Source organism: Lampetra fluviatilis, chromosome 12, assembly GCF_964198595.1.
Source record: "Lampetra fluviatilis chromosome 12, kcLamFluv1.1, whole genome shotgun sequence".
Taxonomy (NCBI): Eukaryota; Metazoa; Chordata; class Hyperoartia; order Petromyzontiformes; family Petromyzontidae; genus Lampetra; species Lampetra fluviatilis.
Genome location: NC_136286.1, coordinates 10,174,582 through 10,199,685, shown reverse-complemented (window position 1 = coordinate 10,199,685; position 25,104 = coordinate 10,174,582). Strand labels below are relative to the sequence as shown.

Sequence of the window (25,104 nt, the reverse complement as noted above, 5' to 3'; positions counted from 1 at the left end):
TTACATTTAGGCGAATGTAGCAAACTAAATTGTACAAATGAGACGGCTAAAACAATAAAACAGGTATATGAGATGGGATAAACTATATTAAAGGAGTTGATTATTGAATCTAATTGCAACTCCAAATCGTATAAAAATAACTGTGAACAAGAGAATTATACTAATATTTTTTTAATAGTTAAACATGTGTTAAATACATTCAATGAGTCATAAGGGAGAAGGTAAATATTTTGTATGTTGGGAGTTATGCAGATGCTAGGGTGGAATACAAACTGTATTTAATACTGTAATCGGATTAGTTTCAAGGTAGAGAGAAGCCATTTCTAAGCAGATAAGAAGAACAGCTTGGCTCCTTTTTGAGCAATGAGTCACCGGTACCTATGCATGGCCTTGCCAACCAGCTAAATGGTTGATGTACTTGCTGGTAAGGCAAGTAATATTTCTTGGCATAAACTCATTTGCTTTGTCATGTGGGTTAAACATAACTCGTTGCTTTTTACACCAGTCGGTTATTGTCTGTATATTATATTTACACAAGTAGGTTATTGTTATGGCTTTTATACCACATTTATCCATTGACAATGATTCACTTAACATTTTCTCAGATAAGCAGACCCGTTTTGAGGTTGGAGCTTTCTCTGTGGCTTTAATTGCATAATCATGCCCAGCCTTTTTGTCAATCCACGACTGGATGAGGTCTTCCCTCCACCACCGTGCAAGTTGTGCGGGTTCGTGAAGGTGGTGACTTAGGAGCATAGAAATAAGGAACAACAATGCATTCTGGTGCACTATTAGGTAGCCACTGAACCTTTGCTATGCACTCTCAATCTAAATTGAACACTAATTTCTTTAGAACTTATTTTAGTGTTTAGTTTGTTGTCTTTCACCCGCATATCCAATTAGCACGGTTGGCGATGTAACGGTGAGAAAGAAGTTCAAGTGCAAGTTCCCGTTGCTGCCCATAATCTAGTCCCACATGGTGATCATTTATATTTGTATAGATACCAAGATCTCGTGGGAATCGGGCACACGCATGGGGTTAAAAAACTTTGTCAGAGGCAGCCACACTATCGCAAGGTGTATATTTATTTACGCATTCGAATGAATGCCCAAGTATAAGAGGACACGTTCAAAGTAAATGAGATTTTGCCTGAGTCTGCACTAGACTGTGGCCCATGTTAAGAGATGTTTCACAAACACTTAACAAGAGTGGGGAAAAAACTTCCTCCAGTGGTGTCACGGTACTCTTTGGTTTTTTCGGAAAAGTCACGTAGATGAAAATAAAATAAAAATGATTTTATTTAGTTTTCATTTTTTTTCATCTACGTGACTTTGCCGAAAAACCAAAGATTATGGATCCTTGCAGTCACGAAAGCTTCAAATCTAGAATGGTGTCACGGTTTCAAGACAAGACACACCACCTCGAGTGGGCAATACAATAGCAAGCAGAAAAACCAAAGATTATGGATCCTTGCAGTCACGAAAGCTTCAAATCTAGAATGGTGTCACGGTTTCAAGACAAGACACACCACCTCGAGTGGGCAATACAATAGCAAGCAGTGTTCCATGCTTAGGCTCAAAACGTCATGCATAACCTTGAGGTATTATATAATTTGGCACCAGGTGCTGGAAATCAGATTAATCATCTCCAGTGTCGCTTTTGAAAAATAAGCAATTATCCACCAGTGTATCAAGTTAGCACTTGCAATCAGAAAAACGAAATTATTCTTCAAATCTACCCAATGTAAAGATATTCAACATTGAGCACAACTGTGTATGTTTGTCACTCTTATAATTGTTACTGTAAACACGAAACACCAGACTACACATCTTTTTGGGTATGTATTCAGTATGCTTGTACGTGGTATAACAGTGAACTTAAAATGTGCATTGTGACTACTGTAATTTATTACTTTTATTGGCCAGCTTGAACATTCAACATTTAACAGATGAAAATCAAGTTCGAGAAATACACGATTTATTTTATATATTCTGTATTTTGGGTTTATTTAGTGAATATAAATGGTGGTAAATCAGAGAAAGCATTTCGATTTTTATTGTTTTGCCTAATATGTTGTAAATATAAAGGGAATCGTGCACATTTTAACTTCACAGGTAACCTCCATTGTAGTTAAATAGTTCAACACTCGTCACAGCTGCGTTTTGGGCATGTAATTGTGAAACGGTTAATATCTTTAAATGGCTTTTTTCTGTTATAAGAGTACGTAAATGGAATCAAGCATGTACAAATTGTTTGCCTATAATTTATGTAAATGGCATGCAAATGAAATGATGTTAACTCTAGGATAATGCAATAAATAACAGGATACAAACCAGATGGACGAAGCAAGACAATATAAACGTGTTTGTAAAATAGGTCCAATTCAGTTGCATTCTGAATGATAACAATTTGTCTCATCGCCGAGAGATAAATTACGGCAAAATCCTACGACTGTACAGTCTACTGTGCCTTAATTTTCACGAGGGGGGGGGGGAGTGGTGGCACAATAGTTTTTACACTGCGCTATGAACGCACCAACCCTTGTTTGATTTCTGGCCAGGGCTAATATCTATGGTGAGTGACAGCTGAATGGGTCCTGGGTCCACGCTTCACAAACCGCACTGACCGGCGTGGTGAAATATTTTGATGAAACAACCCGCATAACCGATGTAGCATGGGGAGGCTTTCATCCAGTAGGATTGACAAATGGATGGAAGTCATGTTTCTTTTCTAATTTAATGCACACCAAGATGTTGGCTCCAGTGAATGTGACAGCAGCTGACGGGGCACCCTGCATGCCCTCTGTTGGCTTGTCGGTGCATAACAGCTTGGGTCTTAGAAAAGCCAGCTTTTAGGGCCAGTTTCACAACTCGACTTAACAGCTGAATCACACTGCCTTGGTAATTTTCCACATGATTGGTAATGGAGACATTGGAACCTTTTAGTCGGGAAAAAAATATTAAAAGCAACATGTGGATTGGGCCCTGGATGTGTGATGTTTTTTTTTACTTTGCTGCAGGAGTAGGTTACTGTGTAATTTATTTATGAAGAATCATCAATGAGTCATAGGACTATTTTTCTGGAGAGTCCTGAGTGGAGATTCTTGGCAAGGATTGTTTGTGTGTTTGTGAGGAAAGAGCAGTACCTGGAGAAACATGCTGTGGATATTCACGTTTTACCACTGTTAGAGGTCATCAGTATGGCAGTGCCGTGACCTCCTGCCTCAAATTGTTCCTTGGCTATCAAAGAAAATGCCTTCCCCAGTGCACTGGGGAGACTCCATAGGAAGACGTATTACGTCATGCTTCCTGATTGCTTATCAAGATGACATCATGTCCAATCGATCAGAATCCACATAATCTGTATGCAATATTCATTTCCCTCGTAATGTTAGAGAACACAAGCGCTATTGGCGATCTAGATGGCTCAATACTGACAATGTTATGTTTTTATTGTAGTTATTTTCTCATCAGAAACCATGTTTAAGTGGTGCTGACTTGTTGTTGTGCTTTGTTCTGATCACCTTTTGCCGAGGATGTCATGTCGGTGACTCACTTGGCCAAACATGCCATTTCAAAGCACGTTGTTGCCTCCGGTTATTGATGAGTTCATTCAAGGGTGGTTCTGCTGAGCAAGAGCGAATGCACGGGGCTTTTATTTTGACAGGGTGACGATGCGCACAGGTCTGATTGCACAATCGTATAGAGACTGCCCTACCAATACGTTGTAAATAAAGTTAACCTTTCTTACCCTTGTTATAAAGGTTATACATGTACACTTGTAGGGTAGTCGTTGGCCTATTCACCTAAGTAAATGAACAAAAATAACCAAAAAATATTTATATATTTCATTGGCCACGATGTTAAACGATCCATTTGGAGGCTAATTACATTTTATGCTTTTGGAAAAAAAGTACATCAGTCAAATACTTTCCAAGTGTCAAACGTAAGAAAACTCGCTCACTCACTGCTTAATAGACATCTCATTCAACAGCAATTTTCAGTCAATCTCAATTGTAAGCATTCTCAACCATTGCAAAAACATGCTTTTATCCACGACCTACATAGTAACGAATGAAATATTAAACACTCTCAGTGGGGGGAGATGATGGGGGGGGGGGGTAGACCGACCGACCGACATACATCCCAATAACCCATTTAGAAAAAAAATCGGTGGCGGCCACGGTTGATCAGCGATTCCGCCCGGCGGCTGGCGCCCGAGGAGGGGTGATGTCATGCTCAGGGTGACATCACGTGCCAGTCTCCCCCCCCCCCAGCAGGAGCAATGAGGTAATGCGTCCCCCTTTAGGCGATGACTCGCTCCGGTCCCCTACCTAATCCACTCCCAAGCTGTTTGTTGTGGCACCACGCCGCCACTCACGCCGACTGCACCAACGCTTGTGGACAGGAAGAGGGCTGTAAATGAGTAGACACATTACCCCCCACCACCCCCCACCGGCAACCCTTTGGCCTCCCCATTTAAAAAAAATTATAATTGTATTGCCGAGGTGCGGACACCTCGAATGTAATGGTGCGTTTGAAACAAGCCTTGCTGCCGCTAGTTAATTGAGCCGTCAGGAATGTGGCTCCCGAACGTAAATGTGTTTGTTTGTTTCTCTTAAGACATATAAACCATCGAATTGTGTGTGTGTTTGGTTGCTTTAAGTGGGGAAATGCAGATGGAGTTTGATCATCATTCAGTTGGGAAATGTAAGCATCCAAGTGCAGAATTTACAGTGCCATATTCGTCGCTTTGTGCTTTGTGCAGGACGTTTTAACCATGAAAAAGTGCTGTCCCCCTGTATGAACCATTACATTGAAGTTGTAGACTGTAAAGGTTTTTAGCTACACCTTTGATTTGTATATTATTCATTTAATTTAGTATTTTATTTTTATTCTGTTATATATAAAATATACATTTTACTGAGGCTATTCTATTTACAATGATATTTTCTATAACGAATTAGATAAATTTATATTGCCTTAAATACTGCGTTGTAGAATAAAAAAATATTTTTTTACATGGCACTTTCATCTCGGGTCTCCCTCGTAAATAGATTAATTGTTCTATTTGCTATTCTACACGATGGTTGTAATCAAAGGAAGTGATGGAACCGATTGTAAAGTAGTCTATTAAACAACATATTACCTGTGGTAGCTGGGCTTGTAATTTCATCAGAAAATTATGCTTTACAATAATGGTTCAGCATTATACGAATAAAACCATGTTGGTAAGACTCATTGAAGTTGAAACTGCATCAATATTGCCTTGCTTAAACAAAATCCGTTTGAAAACATAACATCAAGGCCCTATTGTTCGAAGAATTAAATGTTATTTTCTTTCAATAATTCCACGAAGATGAGCAAACAACCTATGTCCTTTTACTCTAATTTTATTTCTATATTGTTGATGATTCGATGAACTTTGACGATTCAAGGTCGAGATTTGATTCAAACATTTAAAACATTGTGATGATGTAGTGACTACTGTTGGCTGCAGAGGTAACATCGACTTTTTGCAGCACAAATCGAACTACATTGTTTCTTAAACACATTAGTTGATGCATATACTGTATTAACAATCGATATTAATCTATGAATGCATGCATTGTTTTACACCCCCTCCTAACAATGTTATAACTCGCAGATCCGGAAGTCCACGGCACACGGGGAAAAAAAACAATATAATTCACCATGACGGTGTGCCCCACATTATGGGTGGAATTATGTTCTTCCGGAAGAGATCCAAAATTCCACGGCAAAAGGATCCCTGCCCCTCTGTATTACGGGAGTTGTTGCGCAGTGGTGCCGCGACTTTTTAGGCTTTGCGTAATTATGAGAGCGGATGAGCAGAGTTCTACTGTTTACTTACCTGTTAATATCCTTTGGCTGACCCAGGGGTTAACATATGAAGGTAAGGCTATTGTCCTGTGGTGTCTGAGCATATCTCTGGACTGGGTGTTTGAGCTTAAACGCGTTTGAATTAAACACATTTTACGAAAATATTAATCATTAATGAATTGGTCAATGCATCTTCAGAAGGACTCTACTTTTGCCCGTCCAAGGACGGGGTGTATTTCAGGAAATCTGAAACTTGTAAGCGAAAAAGCAGACCGCGACGTGATATTCATTGCATCCATTCGTGTGCAATTTGTAAGGCAGCGGTGACACGGACCTATTTAATTTAAAGGTTATAATCCCTTGTTCATCATGACGTCCTTATTACTTCTGTCTCAATAGCGTTATGAAGATCGCGTGACGTGAGGGTTCTGCCTTTGTAGTGAGGGTTTGTAAGTTGACTCTGAGGAGGGGGGAGGAGGCCCCTCGCCCCCCCCCCCCCATGGGGAGTGACGTCAGCCGCGAATTATTATTAATGGAGGGGAGGGGGGGTGTCCATTTGGAGGACGTCACCTGTTCATGATTATTCATGAAGGGGGCTGGTTGACGTGGAGTGACGTCACGCACGTTACACACTGATATTCTTGGGTCAATATAGTAGTCAATGGGGGAGTGGTCGTGCAGTGGTTTCAGTTTCATTTTCATTTATTAGGTACTAGCTTTACTACCCGGCTTTGCCCGGGACTTGGATTCACCACGGCCGGCCGCCTTTGTCTCCCCAGTGGCGATGTTCACACACCACACTAGTTACTCCACACTAGTTACTCGTTTGAGGCTGAGTCGACCTAGGGGAGGCCAGGTTCAAATAATCGTCACGGGTGGTGGCCGTGAGCGGGAATCGAACTCGGGTCGCCGGGTTCGTAGCGCAGCGCGCTAACCATATGTACACATACACGCGCTTGCTGCAGACACACACAATTTTCAGGGTGCGTACGGTAGTAAACGACTGAAATAATAAAGCAATGCTGCGCGAAGAACGCCTTAGACCTGCAACACATTTGTATGGCACTTTACCCGCGATCAGCAGGCACACTCCGTTTCGCTTCCGCATACGGGTCACATGACAGATGTGACGTCACAGCTCACTTGCCGTGCAAAACATATATGCATTATTGAGCCCCCCCCCCCCAAAAAAAAAATACAAAAGTGTATTTTTATAATGTTTTGCATGGTGTACAGTCTGGAAAGTACCCACATGGCAAATTTCGAGTTTGTTGCATTTCGAGAAGTACGTTAAACATTTTGAACAGACACAAATAATCACAAATTTCCTTTTTATATTTCTAGAGATAATTCTGTGAGCCATGCGGCTCTTGACTCGGGTGCAACCGCAACAGAACAAAAACATGAACAAGAAACATCTTAAAGTGACTACACGCAACATAAAGATCATGGAAAAAACAGCAAAGTCTTCCAGAAAAAGCATCGTATTTCAACGCTGTGTGCAAAAATCTCAGTGGGATGCAAGTCAAACAATAACAACTATAAGACAATGTAGATTAAAGTTATCAGGCTAACTCTGTACTACAACAAACAAACATGGCTAAACCAAAACGTTTTCAAAATCACCAAAATAAAGCTATAAAAACAATGTAACAGTGATCATAGGAACTGTGATTCAAATTTAACAATAAACGATATATACATAACATGTACGACCAAACTTTGCAGCCATAGTTGGCTACATGAGTCACTCCATAACAGCAGGAGTATCAGTAGCAGAATCAAGATTTTCCAATACACCTTTAAAGATCAAAACTCAAGATCATACTTTGCAGCGGTCATCCGGAATGATACATTTGATTTCAGGCCATTTTGAATAGCAGTGGCAGCGTGGGGTGTACAACTCCTCTAGAGCAGTTTTGAGTGAAGATCTCACAGGTAGTGATCCAAGTTGCAGTTTATTGGCGATAGCATTCCAGACCCTGGGGGCATCAATACAAAAGGCCCTTCCTCCAGTATTTGTACGGCAATAAGGAATGTGAAGCTGGTTAATGAGCGAAGACCTTAGGTCACATTTGTTCTTCGAAACAGTGAGGAGATCCAGAAGGTAGTCTGCTGATTTTTTTGTAAGTACATCGTGAATAAATACGATCTGCACAAGCCGTCGATCATTAAGATATGTTAAGTTTGACCCAATGTAGAGATCGCAGTGGTGAGTCCTACATGGGCAGTTCAATGCAAATGTTAAGGCCGAGTGATACATTGAGTCAAACTTCTTCAGTAAAGTACTGGGGGCTGATTTATATACGATGTCACAGTAATCAAGTAGAGTCCAGGGTGCATTGCACTCTAAACTTAAGTGAGTTTGGTTTCTGGCCTTGGCTAACATCAGTGGTGAGTAAAATCTGTACTGGTTCTGCTTCCCCTCCTCATCCCCTTTGTCAATTTCCACTAACTAGTGTGGTGAAGTGTTGACTTAGAAATGACAGCATGAGGAAGCCTTCATCTTGAGGTGGCTTGAAAAGGACAATTTTTTTACAGCTTGCGGCTTGAGCATAGTTGTGATAACATTTTATAACATTGCTCTGGCTTAATTATTAGCAGTTCCACTCATTGCCCACGTAACTGCGAATATGTGGGTAAGTGAACAAATGACTTGAAAAATAGATGACACATTCTACAGAGTGTAAACAAAAATGTTCACGTGGTTTTCAATATCCGTGTTTTTGTTTCAACTGGGCCACCCCTCTTACCTCCATCCACGACCATGGAGCATGGAGAGTTGACTGAATTATACATTTGTATTAAGTCCCGCTTTACTGTGCTACGGGTGTTTCATCCGCATTGTCTGCCACTCTTCCCCTACTATCCCCCCTCCCCTCCCCCGGTTCCACTGAAGGATTTCCGCAATGGGCAGCTCATCATCCCGTCGCTGGACGGTAGTTTGTTCCAGTGGGACGGCGACAGCATGAAGGCGCTGCCCTTCACCGTGGAGTCTCTGCTCGACTCGTCATCCCGTCTCGGTGACGATGTCGTGCTCATGGGCGGCAAGGTCATCAGCACCTACGGCATCCTGGCTGACACGGGCAAGGTACAGGGGGGCGGCTGCTGCTGTGTCCTTTCTCCTTGGCATCTTCGTGCAACCGCCTGCCATGAGTGAACATGCGGATGCATTTGTGTGGTTGCGTGTGGAAAGTCATAGCTGAACCAGTACTGGGTCTCCCTTAGGTGGACTCGACCTCACATGAGTACAGTACCTGGTACACTATGTAAACATCATCACTGAGGAGACAAAGTTGGCCGGACGTGGTAATGACCGCCTCCACCCCTTTGTGTGCCATGGCGGTCTTCATAGGTGCTCGCTAACAGAACTTGCCCCAACAGTCGCTTATGTTTATCTACATATTTTGAAGTGTATTTTATATCCCGCATTGTATTTGCAGATTTTCTTGTTGTCTCAAATAGACCTTCATTCTGGCATCTGGAAATGCACTTTGTGGGAGGTGCAATATAAGTAATACATTATCATAATAATGATAATGGTAAACAGTCTGAAAAGCTTCGCGGGGACATTTGTCTTTGTGTCGTGCCATAGTGGACGTTACACAATACGTTTCTTCCAAAAACTACCTAGTGTGTGCTGCTGCTGTGTGCGTTTTGGTACAGTTGTTTACGCAAATGCTTGGCCGTGTTGCACACCGTGCTGTAGTTGAAGTACAGCTGCACGTCAGCCGGCTGCCGCCCATGGAAGGAGGACGAGCAGGTGGATGCGGACGACCTAGTGTTGGTGCAGCGCGTGCAGAAGACCGTGCGCGCCGTCGCCCCACGCAGTGGCGCCGAGAAGTACGTTGCAAAATACGAATAAGAAAAAAAAACGGAGCTCTTATCGCTTGGCATCATTGTCTTTAGGCTGGGTATCTCCGGGCTGTCGGACACAAGTTCTAAGCGTTATTAATGAGGGAAAAAAATGTATTTAAAATCATGGTCAGGTGCAAGATAATTCTGTTGACAGTGAGATGACTAGACTTTCAATAGGGATGTAGCTTTTGAGAACTAATAGCTCTAATAATGTAGGTGGGTTCCGAGGTTGCGTGTCCCAGACTGTCCGATACAAGTTTGAAGCTTCCTGAAGGAGACATTTAAAGAAAAAAAAATCATGGTTCTGTTTCACCTTCCTGCTGACGATAACATCACTAGTGCCATCGGTACTTTATCCCACCAATAAAGCCTCAAACTTATGTCAAACAACCTGGGATGCACAGCTACTTCTCCTCTCTATGTAAGAATGAATTGGGACTTTGCTTGTGTCTTTCATTAGGCTCTTGTCGTGGTATACAGTGGAGATGAAAGCATAATTAATTTTATATAAAAAAAATACATATCACAATGAATAAAATAAAATCTAAATGATATTTGGGACGAAAGTTGATTTAAGCTTCAACATTTTGGTGCAGTCCTCGCAGCATTATTCTCAAATATTTGAAGTAATTTTTTAGCTGAAATTAACTACAGTAAATTACTAAACAAATACAAAGTCCAACAAGCAAAAAGTACAATTGTAACTATGCAAGTAATGAATGGGACATTTTGAGTAATGTCCCATTCATTACTTGCTATTTTGTTGTAGCATTGTTCGACTTAACGAACCTGTACTGACCATGGTGAAGTATTGTTAAAAGGCCCCCACAACTGACAGTGTGGTGATTCGTCATCTTGCAGTGGATTGACAGAGGACTTTACATTAACTTTATTTACTTAGATATTTGACGTATAACTGTCAAGTGAGTAGATCCAGGGCTCGCTTTCGGCACCTTTAATGAAAGGAAAAAGTCCACGTCTGAAGTAAATGAATGAACGTGGCATTTCTGTCATCTCTTCCAGGTGGAATTTCAGCGTGGGACAGTACGACATCATGTTCTGCCGTGGCAACGAGGGGAACTTCCAGAAGGAAGAGGATGAGAGCCCTGACCCAGTGAAGCTGCTGCAGACCATGGACGTGGCCCTCAAGGTGTCTGTGCCGGATGGCAAGGTGCTGGCCTTCCGCAAGGCGGGTGCCGGCGAGGTGGTCTGGGAGCACAAGGTAACGGCGCCACTGCCATGGCACCAATCACTCGCCATTGTGAATACAGACTTTCACTCCAGCACACGGTGGCAGCATTGTGCTGCGCGTGCTTGTAAGTACAAAAGAGTACCAGTTGACTTCCTCCTGGTTCTGCCACTCCTCATCTTGGATTTCTGAGTTTCTAGCCTTAACATGCTACCATTAAAGGTGCCTTCTGGCTTTGTGCGCTGTTGCACCATTTGGCATGTGTGTGTGTATATACTGTTTATCTGATTTTTGTCGTGACTGCTTATGACTTCACACTTGTTTACATATTGAATATACGTATGAAGCAATAATACAAATAAAACCATACTGCAGTAATACCTTACGGATATTGTGACGTGACTACTCGAATTATGTCAGAGTCCCATGTTTACGTTTTGTTGACGAATGCGGCCCAGTAGCTTTATGTGTGTGTTTTTTTTCTACTGTGGTACCTTTTGCAGTTTTCAAGTCCCGTGGCGGCAGCGTGGCTTCTCAAAGATGGCCAGGTGCTGCCTGTCAGTCTTTTCGACCGTGAGGTGGTGCCGGCTCTGGAGCCGGACGAGCGTGAGGAGGACGAGGAGGATGATGAGGAAGAGGACATGGTGGAGGCAGCACGTGGCGTGGCCGAACCCAGTGTCTACCTTGGTATGACACGCGGTGACGATGCAACCCTTTCGCATCCTTCTGCACTCACCGGGTCAGAATTCGTGCTTACAAATTTGTTATGCCGTTCAACAGGCATTACAAGGATGCTGCCATGGTTAAAACACACTACTTGGAATCCAGAGGTCACTGGTTTGATTGTATATCCTGGCTCAGCATTTTCAAATAATGGCCAAGTTTTTTTTTGTGTCTCTCCGCCCCTGTCCACCCAGCAGCAAAATGGTTCACCACAGTTAGCCGGTCTGTGGGTCGTGTGTGGGTATGCCCACCCCTTCCAAGACGTCTGGTCAGCATGGAAGAGTAGGCCAAATATACTCTGTAGGGGCTCTCTAGAGCTCTCTCTCTCGTGGTGGCCCTTTTTCTGGCAATGGCTTGAGAGTGGAGTTGCAAGGCTGCACTTTTCCCTTTTACAGGCATGTACAGGGGACAGATGTACATCCAGTCTTCACTGACCATGGCGCAGAAGATATCACGGGTGGCCCAGAAGTACGCCTGGGACGGAGACCGCAACTCCAACGCTGTCATCTCTGTGCCTAGGGTCAAGTGGAAACCATTGCTGGGTGAGTTGTGAGGAGCCAAGCCCAGCCATCATGATAAAAACAACATCTTTCCTGAGCACCTTCAAAGTGCATTTATTGTAAGCTAATGTTGAGTGAGTGAGTAGAAGGGAAAGGATTTTATAGTTTGAACTATTTGGGGATATTTCTACCAGAAGGGATATTTGACCGTTTTGGCTGGCCAGATTATCCAGTTGCTGCTCTTATTTTACTTGATTCATTCTGATTCATATTGGGAGAATGTACAAGGTTTCAAGTATGGTTCCTAGGTGGCAATAATTTCCAAGCACCAACCTAACTTATGCAAACTGCAAATTGTGCACAGCTGAAAGTAAACACTTGAAAAAAATGCACAAGAAATGTATAAATGCACAATGCCATCTGTGTTATATGAGTGTGTAGTATTTTATCTAGAATTCTAAATGGTATTGGCAAATTAATCTTCCTGGTTGTTTCCCACTCATGTAGGGGGGGGTGGGGGGTGTGCCTTTGCTGCTTGTCTTTCCTTGGCATTTATCGTACGTTCTCAAGGATCATGAATCACTAAAACCTCCTTTTGCAACTCGGCTTGGAATAAATATTGTGAAATAAATATTTGTTGGATAAAAAAAAAACTGCATTCGTTTGATTGGTCTGTAAATACATTTAAGCCACTGGCTTTCTTGTGTTGCTCTCTGGTGCTGTGGTTTGTGTAACCCGCAGCCACGGCCCCGTCCCTGACCCCCGCCAACGTGCCTTTTAACGAGCTGGAGCGACGCATGAATGGGGGCGGTGCCGACACGAGCGGCGAGTCGGCAGCTGGTGCCCTCTCGGTCATCGCCTCGTCCAATAGTGAGTCGTGAATGCCCTGCTCACTTCGCCCCCCTTTCACCATTGTGTATGTATGTTGGACTTCTTTCGCACTGTACGTAGCCAACCGTGCTAATCGAAGGTGTGGGGGAAGGTCCGATGGTTCTCTTCACCGCTCTTTATCTGCACACGCCAGCAACATCATTTGTTGGTCCTTTAAGCGGTTGAAAAAAATAGTCCATTTGAATGTGACTGTGAGCTGTAAATTCGTGCATTTGAAAAGCTAATGATGATGTTGTTACAGGGGCCTGCAAGCTTGCTTATCTTTCTTCCATTGCTTTACTTCGCGTCTGTGCTCAATTACAGGAAGGCTTTTCCAACTTTTCGGTGCCTCTGTAAATATTTTCTTCATGTTCTACCTTTCTCTCTCTACTAGGGGGCGCTGTGGGATTGCATGTAGTTTTCACCACTGGATGTGAGTCTGCTCTACCACTCAAATAAATACTCTTGTGCATTAACAGTAATGTGTACACACTTTTATATAATAAGTTTGATATTTGTTGCACCAAAAATAATCCAACAAACATTGACAATGTGTTTGGCCTAGTAAAACATAAAAAAAACACTTCTATGTTACATAAGTTCTGTGATAATATACGAAATAAAACTACAGACTTGTTGATTTTACCGTTTCACCATTGACGACCACATCTTACGGCGCTCTTTTTTGCTGTCAAAAATATCACCGCTTTTCTTGCCAACAAAAGAAAGCATCCGTTGCCTCTCGGCACCCATCATCATATCTCTTCGGTTTTTTGCTTGTGCAGATGACGGCTTCTACTTCCTGCACACTTACGAGGCCATGGACCAGGGAGCGGCAGCGGGACTGGTGGCCGACGGTCCCGACCCTGTGCCAGGCCGCAGTGTCCTGCGCCCGCCGCCCGCCCTCATCGACTTCGAGGTGAAGCCGGAGCCGCTCGAGGCGTCGCTCCGTCCCATGGAGGTGCTCCCCTCGTTGGTGCTCACCGTCGTGCTGGCTACCTGCGTCATTATCGTATACTGCCGGAATTCGTTTTCCACTATCAGACGGGTACGTTTGCTCGCTCGCTCACGTGTGCACACGCAGTCACCAAAGTGGCTTCTACATTGGAAGGGGAGTTAATGCTCTTCGGTGTGTTGTACCCGTGCGTTTGTTCGGCGTGATGTTCAATCTTTTGCTGCATGTGCTTGGAGAGAATTTTAGACATAGCACTTAACAACGGGTGGTATAACCTGAAACATTTTGGTGAGCTATACAGCTCAACTGTGAAAACCTACAAAGTACGTTCGGTTTGTTAAAAGACAGCATGTGCGCTCCGTACCCTGGTCATGGTGGGGCACTTAAGCGCCATTGCAAGAAGATGCAATTCTGAAAAGCAAATAGATGCTATCTTATAGATACATTCCTAGGCATTGTACCTGGATCTGTCGCACTCAATAAAATTTCACTAATGGAGAAAAGGCACTTGAAGTTTTGATCAGGGGCACTACTGTATCACTTAAGTGGCATCTGACAGATACAGTTTGATATTTCAATGCAGTAATCTTAATATTATGCTATAATATAATACCTAACCATAATTCAAAATCCTTTTTTTTTCAATAACATAGCTTGACGTTCTTATCTCACAGTCCATGATGCAAAGCCCAAATACATATCTACAAGATAAGAGCTATATGTTGCGGTGTCATCTTCCCTTTTGGAACTCATGATAATAGTATTGCGTGTAGCCTCACCAGTGTTTTGGGAGGAGTTAGAAGGGTCTTAAGGGAATACATTTATTTTAATTTCTGTCGGTTTAAACTGTCCCAAAATAGTTTTTTTTAATTAAAATATGTCTTATGCATAAAGTTGAGTATTCATATCTGGTACGTACATTAGTTATTTCGTTCCTAGAGGAGCAACGTTTCTTGTCTTAATTGAAAAGATGCTCATGAAATCAATACATTAGTTACTTGAACATTTACATAAATATATGTAGAAAAGTGCAATTGGACGCAGCAGTTAGGTAGGTTTGACTGCCACCTGGGGTTCCCTGTGCGCGCTGCAGAAACGTCAGTCGTCGGAGAGTGAGGCGCAGACCGACAGTGTGTGTGACATCCTGACAAAGATGCCAAACCACCCAGCCCAAGCGGAAGACAATCTTACCACCTACGTCAGCAGGTATTTTGAGCCGGTTCCTTGCATACACTTGGCAGTTAATTTCTGGAAATTAAGACGTGTTTTAACGTAACTAACATCTCTCTACAGCTCGGGTACGTTACTGGAATACGTGCAACGGTTTTTAGGGGTTTGTGTGATGCGGAATTAAAGGAATATTGCGAGTCTCTGCGTACGGTATAATTTCCTTAACTTTTGGATGTTTCCGCAACATAACTTGAAAGTTCTCAACAATATTTGCAAAAGACTTACAATCAGTGGCAATCGACCATTACCATCTTAATATTATCAGTCATTAATTCTAGATTTGAAGCTTTCGTGACTGCAAGGATTCATATTCATGTGTGAATATGATATTTTTGCTCCGTGTATCTCAACTGCAGTGGGCATAATCCCCACTGGCATGGCTGTTTCTTGATTACATCTTTTTCTATTCATATGCAAACTATACCAGTGCGCACTGCATGCACCTGATGGTTTGTAATCACCAAAAGTTGTGTACCATGGGGGTTGTCAGAACTCGAGTTGAGAAATACTGTTATAGATCATCGGCCATGATCTAGCAGTTTAGCCAAAACATAATTTAGCTCTAGTAACTCATTTTTCTACACGACAGCCTTTTCACAGTTTAGCAGCAGTTTTATCATATAGGATCACTTAATTATAGCTCCATGTGAAAATATGCATCTTAAACCGAGCACACTGTTAGAATGCGCATGTAGAGGGGTTCCAGCACACAGCTAGAGTCTTGATCAGGTTTCTGTCTTGAAAACACGAACCGCCGAAGGGCAGTTTTAAGGCAGTGGCCAAAGGCTCCGAATTCCTTTACACATCCCCTTATATACTTCTCTGCTCCCGCAGGTACCTCACCGACTTCGAGCACGTGCAGTGTCTGGGGCGCGGAGGGTTCGGCGTCGTTTTCGAGGCCAGGAACAAAGTCGACGATTGCCACTATGCCATCAAGAGGATCCGCTTGCCCAACCGGTACCAGCCAGGCCCTTCACATTATTAGCATCATCCTACTTAATTGTCTTTTTTTTATGCTGATGTACAAATGAAACAGAAAATGAGAAATGCTACAAACGAGATGGTGAAAAGGAAACAAAAATAATACTTTCTTGAATCGAGTTGTAACATTCATCAAATAGCAAGGGAGGGTACATTTACATGGCTAAACCGCATATGTTTAGTGTGTGTCTTTAGGTCAGAGCCTATGACCAAATCTCATCAGGCCTCAAGCTCAGTAGGGTTAAGCCTGGATGTGCCTGAATGCATGACCACATTCACTCTAGGTTGTCGTAGGCTGCTGCAAGGTAATGCAGTGGGCAGCATAGAGAAGTGCAGCAAAATACATGTTTGTGCTCTTCTTATCTTTTCCCATGTCTATGCTCATTGCCTTCACCAACCCACACTGACCAGCATGGTGAGGTGTGGTCAAATAACTGCCCTCCGATACAGCACTGGCATAGGGGATACAAATATTAAAAACCCATTTAAAACATGAAGCAAAAAGGTGTGATTTGAATCGCCAATTACATGGGTGAAGCCAGGCTGAGTCCCTTGAAAATGGAAGAACCTATTGATACGCCCTGTGCCGTTACACCAAGATCCCTGTGACACCAATAAATTGGCAGTGCCTTCAATGTGAGGAATAGGAGTGGGCTTATTGAGACAGTAACTGTATGGGCCATTGAGGAGAGTGGAAGATGACCACCGCTTTTAAAATAAATCAAAGAAAGATTTCATTACCATGTACACGAGGGCATTGCACTGTATACAACATATAAACCACCAACCCTCACGCCTGAACGATGCGTGAGCGTTATTTTACCAAACTTTGCCATGCTGGTGAACGCGCGAAGGAGCATAGACTTGTAAGAATCAGTGTAGTACAACTATGCATTTTGCTGCACCACCCTCTGCTGGCCACCGCATAGCCCACAGCCTGTAACAACCGAGCATGCATGGTGGCCAGCAGTAAATGTCAGGAGTAAGCTTTAACTTCTTAAATCAGTAATGTTGAAGCATAATTAGGACCCTATCCATAGATAGAAACCCATCTCGGTAATGCATGTGTCGTCCAAAATGAGGCCAACTTAGAGAAAGCGCGTGAAACATCCCAGTTGTGTAGGAGGATGCGCTTGAAATAGTGCTTCTTTTACTCTTGGAAAGATCATTGACATTGGGAGCTGCATAGAGCTCCAAGTGCATCAGATAAACGTGAAGTTAACCACGTTAAATTGAATTTGGTTTGATCCTCGCCTTAGGGAACCTTCACCCTTATCTTCATTCCAGTGATTGTTATCTGATGTTATTCGGGTGAACTGGTCTTTCTTAGCCCCTCACCCCCCCACCCCATCCCCTTAGCAAACTGTAAGTGCCGAGTGTTCCTTTACACGAACCTCCACATTGACACCGTTAAGTGACCATTTCGTTTCGAGTCCCATTTATATTTTTTGTTGTTTTTTGTCTTGATAGTGCACTTTCATCCGCTCGTTAAGCGTTAACATAATATTAATATATTATTTTCATCCATTGTCAATTAATTCTTAGATGCGGTATTTTATGCTTGTTTCATAAGAATCGATTTTAATTGATGAATGAGTGTTGTTAAATGCCTACTTTATATAAACGGACTATTATAATTACACATTCAGATGCCACCATACAGTCATTGCTATGTCGTGCCAGGGTTTGGCACAGAAAGCAGAAAAACTTTAATAACAAAGATGTATTGTTTTGTAAATCCACACGCACGATAACTGGCGACTCGGAGAAGAGAGGCCGACCCGGTGATGGGAAATTGCCCACACCGGCGCCTCTTTTTTGGATCAGCTGTAGCTCTGTACAGCCGCAACAGGCACAGATATTTTACTCGATTGAATCCACACGTCGTTGAGTGCCTACTGTTTACAAATACACTGTACCTTGTCGTGCTCGTTGTCTCGCCCAGGATACAAGCACGTGAGAAGGTGATGCGTGAGGTGAAGGCTCTGGCCAAGCTGGAACACCAGGGCGTAGTTCGATACTTCAACGCGTGGCTCGAGATGCCGCCACAGGACTGGCAGGAGGAGAAGGACAAGCAGTGGATCAGTGACTGCAGGCGAGTTAATTAATTTATTGCTTTGCAGCCATTCATCATATGTTCCCCACCATTAATACATTTTTAATTTACAGGCCTTTGTCAATTCACTGCTGAGTGAACATGTTGGTCATCAGGGTTGTGGAGCCTTGCTTTACTCTCCTGGTCAGTACTGGTTGGTGAAGGGTGATGAGGGGGCTTATACCCCAGGACCGGTTCATGTAACTCTGGATTGCTGTAAGCCATGACTGGGAATCGGACTCAGGTCGACAAGTACTAGCACAGACTGCTAATCACTGCACCACCACTCGACCACTATTTTCTATTAATGTCAATAACGTGAGTTGATGGCTCTGCTCGAATCCCAGTAGAGAATAAGCTTAATACAATCGGGCAGTTTTATGGGTTAGTTTTTGTGCTTTCATAAGAATGTCATACGTTGTTGTGTTTAGGTGAACATTTTCTATTATGTAACAAGTTGAATTCTTTTAAAATATTTTTATATTATCTTCCATCGCATCTAAATAACATTTGTTACTTCATGATTAAAGGTCAGAATTCTGTTTATAACTTACCGAATTTGTATGTCTTTGTAGTAATAGTATTCTCTTGTAGTTGCAAAACTCGACTCGTTGAAAACTTTCTATTTTCTAATACATCACTCGCTACTAATGTTGTTTCTCGTTTAGCAGTGAATGGGTGCTCAGTTCTCAAAGCCCGGTGGAATCGGAGAAGTTCCCTTCCCATCTGCCACTGAGGCCCATACCACGGGAGAGCACTACGCTATCGCGCTCGTGGAGTGATTTCGACTTGCCTTCCATCTCCTTCCTCGTGAATTCATCAGCGGTCGACACGCAGGGCTCGCTGCTGTCCTCCGACCTCTCGTTCATCACTGAGAAGTCGCCCGAACCACTAGAGCGTCAGGACGACAGCCTCCTCACAGAGTGCGAGGAGTCCGGGCCCACATCGCAGGATACGAGCCTTGTGAGGGGTGCGCAGCACATGGACGACTCGCTGGACATTGTATTTGAGGACTCGGGGTGTGGGGAGAAGCCCAGCAGGAAGACGAATTTTGGTGCAGTGGGGAACCCAGAAGAGTCCCACATGCGCAGCACCTCCACCGATGGGTGAGTTTGTTAACCCTGCCCCCTTTACAAAGATTCATGAGGAGTGGTGGGGGCATTGCACGGCTAACATCAGTGGTGAGTGATATCGAAACCAGTCCTGATCCCCCCCCCCTGCTTCACCAATCCGCAATGACCATATCAGTCGTAGGGCTAGTTGACCACTTACCATAACACTGGTCGCTGATAAAAGGGTGGGAGGCAGGGACACCGACCAGTTCGCATATCATTCGCCATTGGTATTAGCCGTAGTCAGGAGTTGATGCCAGGTGGCAAACCACTCACCACTGTGTACCACCACTTGACCAAATTATGAAAATGGTTGTGAGAGGTTGCCATTCCTTGTTGGAACATTTGCAAACTTGGTTCTTTTCACATTTTTATTTCCAGCTCTTCGACAGACTTCAACAAAGCGGCGACTCCTCCGGTCGAAACCGCGAGCACCAGCGCAAGCTCCACGGCCACCCAGCCCAACAGGCCCACGTCGCTGTTGCTGAGCGAAACGCACACGGCGCCGATGCCGGCGAGGACGCACGTGGACGCGAGCACGGAGACAGGGCCGGTACCCCGGCTCTTCCTCTACATCCAGATGCAGCTGTGCCGTAAGGACAGCCTCAAGGAGTGGCTCAACAGCAGGACAAATGCCGCCGATCGCAGCCGCACTGAGTGCCTGACCATCTTCCAGCAGATTGTCAACGCCGTGCAGTTTCTGCACGTCTCCGGCCTCATGCACCGTGACCTGAAGGTGCCGCACGGACTTTGCCCTCAAATTAAACATACAACACTGGGTACAAAACCACGTCAGCTTAAATGTGCTAATTGTCAGCTTCACACAAATGGAGTGGTGGTTGAAGCGACTTGGCAAGATTGCGTTCGTAAAAGTTAATCGGTAGATTGCGTGTTGTGGGGTGAGGTAATTTACATCTTCTGAACTATTAAGCATTGCGATCTAACCTTAATGTATAACTTTGGTTTGTGTGTTCTTTATTTCTGCATTCAAAGCCATCAAACATCTTTTTCTCGCTGGATGGAGTTGTGAAGATCGGAGATTTTGGGTTGGTAACGGGCACGGAGCACGAGGAGGAAGGGGCGGTGCTGACTCCCATGCCGGGTCATATTCACCACACTGGTCAGGTCGGCACCAAGCTCTACATGAGCCCTGAGCAGGTGTGTGCAAGTGAACACGATCACTATCCGTAAGACTCTTTCACACCTGTGACAACAACCCTTTCCGCTCGTGACATCTTCACACCTGCAACTACTTCCCACATTCGCTGTGTTATAGGCAGTGTGTTCCTACGCTCTCCAACTGATCCTTATGGCGGTACCCCAGGGTACCGAATAATACAAAATGGCCAAGGCAATTAAATATTTTATTTCTGGGACACTATTTTTTCCAGGAATGTATCTAACTCCAACTGGGGTACCAATCAATCCGAAATCGGTGCTACTCCGCGATGTCGAAACGCAGCGAGGACGGTTGTGCTGAAACCCTGGACGTTCGTATGCACCATAGTGCATCGTGTACAGCTCGTCGAGAAGAGTCGATTACCGCATCGCCGACCATCAAACAGACTAAAAATGACTGCATCACGGACATTATGCGAGAGCCGGGGTACCGCCATAAGGTTCAATTGTCAAACTGTTATCCCCCCCATTCATCTATTTAACTGATCTTGTTAGTGGGTAGGTTTTGATGGAGTGCTATCTGATGTTTTTTTGGGTTTCACCACGTGTTGTTTAATACGATATTGGAGCTTCTTCACAAACTTATTTAAGCAGTTCACTCTGTGCCTCTGTATCGGCAAGCAATGCTATACAGCGTGCGAAAGAGAGCTTCTCAATTTTAATTCCTCAAGAAGATTCCCAGCATATGGAGCAAAACATATTATTGTGCCAAACACGTGGTGCGATCTGAAAACAAATTGAAGTTTCCGAGTTGAAATCCAAACTACAGCCATATCTTCTCCATCACCTATTTGAGTATTTTGTATGCCTTGTTTTTTTATTTATCCTACTTCCTATGTAATTACAAACTCCTACAAGCATAACGTTAAATAATATAGATGTGTAATTTTACCAATCTACCCTTGCTGTACTTGACGTTATTTTGCTACGGCATAATATACCGACGGACATATTAAGGACACTTCAAACAATCCAAGTTGGCTTGTGTTGTAATGTAATGGAGACTTTGGTATTGACAGTGGAAAACAAAATAGCTTTCAGGCCTCTGCAAAGAGCATGCAAATGCACAACAGCCTGGTCCAGTCTACGTGAAAAAGCTTATTGTGTTCATGTTAAAGCAGCATAGAAACTATAGAAGACATTTTACCCATTATTGAATCGTTGACATACCCGAATGCCACAACTGTGTGTCTATGGCTGTTGAGAATAAAGATCCTTACAAACCATAGAGTATCTGTTTAAGAGTAAAGTGTTTTGTATTGTAGAGACACGGCACTACCAACATGGAGTTTCTTTTTTTTTATTTCAAACGGGCAAACACAAATAAAACTTGCCAACATCAATCATGCATGACCTTTGAACTGTTGTTTATTATTGAAGTTCTGAACATATGGCATGAAACAATAGAGTAAACTTGTGCAACATTGTTAGAACAATTTTGTTTTGGCTACAACCGATTTGTCAGGGTTTCATATTTAATGTCTTGTCAGTTTACTATTAAGTGCTGTGTATTTCTGTACACCGTTTGATTTATGCTTTAAAGTCATATTTATTTTTTGTTACAGCTTGCTGGCAGAGCATACTCTCATAAGGTGGACATATTTTCTTTGGGCCTCATTCTGTTTGAGCTGCTGTGTCCTTTTGGCACACAAATGGAAAGAATCAAGGTGAGCATGTGCAATTCTTACTTTAAGTCCTGGATTCTGGCTACTGCCACATGCATATGCGTTGGATTTTTAATAAATAAACATGTATACACGTTGGGAATTAAATCATTCCTTTTTGTCATTGCAGACACTTTCTGCCGCCAGAAATCGCATATTCCCTGATCCTTTTGTGACGAGCAATGTGGATGAGGTAAGTGTTGTGAATGAATTGTGTGAAGATAGTTCCTTGAATTTAATGTGCCCCATTGTTGCAAAGTGTAATCTATACAAATAATTGTGTATTTGTAAGGTTTTACAGTGGGGTAATTACTGGTAAAACAATGTTGTTGTTCACCCTTCCTAACCCCCACGCTCTGGAATTTTGACAATTCAATCATCTATTTGTTGCATTTGTATTGTCTGCCTTAATTAAATTTGCCTAAGTATGCAATGTATTAGCGTAACATTTGCATTCATTACAATTCTCACACGCACAATTCTACGCATGCATTTTACACTCAAGAACTTGCACCGTATTGAAAATACGCAACACGTTCACTCGTGTTCTTTTGCGCTTTCAGCACCAGCTGGTTGAGAGGTTGCTGGCTCAAGACCCGTCACTCAGGCCGGAGGCGGAGGAGATAGCCCAGGCTGCACTGTTTGCAGAACTCGATCCCCCCATAATCCCCGTCATTCGCCAGCATTCCCGAACACACAGCCTCTCCGGCATAAGATTGCGTTCCAACTCATTTTCTAGTACATAAGCGCTTTTGGTTGTTCTATGTTGACCTGGGGTTGGTTAGATTTTGTACATTGTGTATAATAATACAAATTCATACATGCAGAATTTTGTCTGTGCTTTTTTCTGGTTACATTGAGTTACAACAAATCAAATTATCTTAATGTTTCACTGCTTAGTTTCCTGATAAATGTTAACATTTTACTTGAATCTTTTGCTGTTAATAGGCCAGGACCGTTTCTAAATACTGGCAGCTTGTCTGTTTACAATTTTTCTTTAAAATATTTTTTTCCCAACCAGTATGTTACCAAAACGAATACATTACATGCTCATTATGGAGACCTGTACAATAATACTATTTTGTTCAATGTTAACTTTTCTAAGGCTACCTTTCAGAACACCTTAACTATATGGATACCTCTAAATTAATGGAATGCTCCACTAATTGTCACCACCTATACTAAATAATAAAGTCTTAAGCATAAATAGGTGTGACAAGTGTACGATCAAAGTAAACCATTTGATTTGGGGATGACAACTTGTACATATGGCATATCATTTGGTTAAAGCTGCAGGAAATAACATACAATAATTTATACAGTTCCAACTATATACCCATTTCAAGACCTGACTTAACATAGTTTTTCAGTCCGTATGACAATAGCACAAAACGTCCTAAGCATTGGTAAATGTAAATGGGCTATGTAAATCTCGGAGGTACTGTTAAAGAAATGTCCAATATAATGCAAAAAAGTCGTGCAAAATCCAAAGCGCATATATTGAAGGATGGGCTAGAAACTAATCACAGTCTTCTACATGGAGTTGCTGTTGTTGGTGATGAAGTATTTTCAAAGAAAAAATGAACCGGCACAGCAAATGAACAAATTTAAGTAACTCCTAACAACAGTGCATAACAGTTAATAGGCACAGAGAAGCCTAATAATGAGGTAATGGTTCCTCCAGGAACCACAAAATGGTTGAACTTTGCCTGGATGGTAACTTGAACAAAAATGAATGTAACAAGGTGTGAATGATTTATGAAAGCAAGAACAAGGGCTTGTATTCAACAAAGTAACGAAAACCATTTATATTTTTTATTTTACAGTATTGCAATGTTTGACGTGCACAAACTGTAAAAATGTTTCAAATCAATGGTTTGTATTTTGGTCTGTCTTTTAAATATAAAGTTTTAAATGTAATTTTTTATGAGTTATAGGTTAAATCCAGAGCAATGTCCTTTTGTGAAACCTGTAAATTAAATTATTTTGAGGCTTTGGATATTTTTTTTTGTGGTTGAAGACATTTTAAGTGCAATATTTTATGGTGACCAAAATACCATGTTATTTTTAAACCGATTAAAATAAAATGTCCACGGAAAACATTTGTGTTGACACCAAATGCCTGGAAATGTGTGCTTGTTAATTGCTAGAAAAATTAGGAGATACAAGGGGTGGATAGAGCTTTAGGGTGTCAGAAGGAAATACATCACATACTGTACTTATTAAAATGATGAAACACTTCTATTAGGGGCCGTCCATAAATGACGTCACGCACCTGGGGGGGGGGGTTGAGAAATGTGACGTCACATCAAAATGCGCAACTTTAAATCAATATAGACAACACGTTCTACTTAATTAAATAGACTTTTAATATATGTTTTCGCCTACAACATCAGAGTGCAGCGCCACATTAAATACGCACGACAATGACAATAGTTTAAAGCGATTTGAAGCATGTTTTTTTTGGGGGGGACAGAGCTTCGTGACGTCATTTGAGGGGGGGTCTGACTTTTTGTGACGCCGTGTGATGAGGGGGGGGGGGTCAATAATCGTCCAAAATCGCGTGACGTTATTTAAGGACGGCCCCTTATACCACATGCAGAATAAACTTTTACATAACCATTTTGGTTACCAACTAACCAAACATTTTTTTATAGCTCCAGAAGTTTTAAACAACACACAAATGTGTACAAAGGCAAATGTATTCACTTCTCCGGAGGTGGAATGGCAACTGTGGCAACATCGCAGGATTGGATGACCTTCAACCAGTCCTGCTCCATCTTTTCCTTGCAGTCGTTGCATATGTTTTTATGTTCTTCCATGGAGTCCATCCCAAACGGATCAGAATCCATAAATGTTATGTTTATCATCAGACGGTGGGCTTGCTCTGTTTGGGAGAAAAAAAAT

At 42.6% G+C, this 25,104-nt stretch overlaps 1 protein-coding gene across 3 annotated transcripts in view; it reads left to right on the top strand.

Moving 5' to 3' along the window:
* Positions 1-24,324, top strand: part of EIF2AK3 (eukaryotic translation initiation factor 2 alpha kinase 3) — a 32,438-nt gene extending 8,114 nt beyond the window's left edge. The window contains exons 3-19 of one of the 3 annotated variants that reach the window (XM_078861604.1): positions 8,741-8,932; positions 9,551-9,684; positions 10,723-10,921; positions 11,392-11,575; positions 12,007-12,153; positions 12,853-12,981; positions 13,376-13,414; positions 13,767-14,029; positions 15,030-15,142; positions 16,001-16,123; positions 18,093-18,242; positions 18,914-19,348; positions 19,736-20,090; positions 20,348-20,512; positions 22,099-22,200; positions 22,328-22,390; positions 22,761-24,324. In XM_078861604.1, coding sequence (XP_078717730.1) covers positions 8,741-8,932; positions 9,551-9,684; positions 10,723-10,921; positions 11,392-11,575; positions 12,007-12,153; positions 12,853-12,981; positions 13,376-13,414; positions 13,767-14,029; positions 15,030-15,142; positions 16,001-16,123; positions 18,093-18,242; positions 18,914-19,348; positions 19,736-20,090; positions 20,348-20,512; positions 22,099-22,200; positions 22,328-22,390; positions 22,761-22,943 — 2,976 coding nt within the window. In that variant the 3' untranslated portion in view covers positions 22,944-24,324. Of the gene's footprint in view, positions 1-8,740; positions 8,933-9,550; positions 9,685-10,722; positions 10,922-11,391; positions 11,576-12,006; positions 12,154-12,852; positions 12,982-13,375; positions 13,415-13,766; positions 14,030-15,029; positions 15,143-16,000; positions 16,124-18,092; positions 18,243-18,910; positions 19,349-19,735; positions 20,091-20,347; positions 20,513-22,098; positions 22,201-22,327; positions 22,391-22,760 lie in introns of all 3 variants that reach the window. The other 2 variants (XM_078861603.1, XM_078861605.1) reach the window with 2 other exon arrangements.
* Positions 24,325-25,104: the final 780 nt, after the last annotated feature.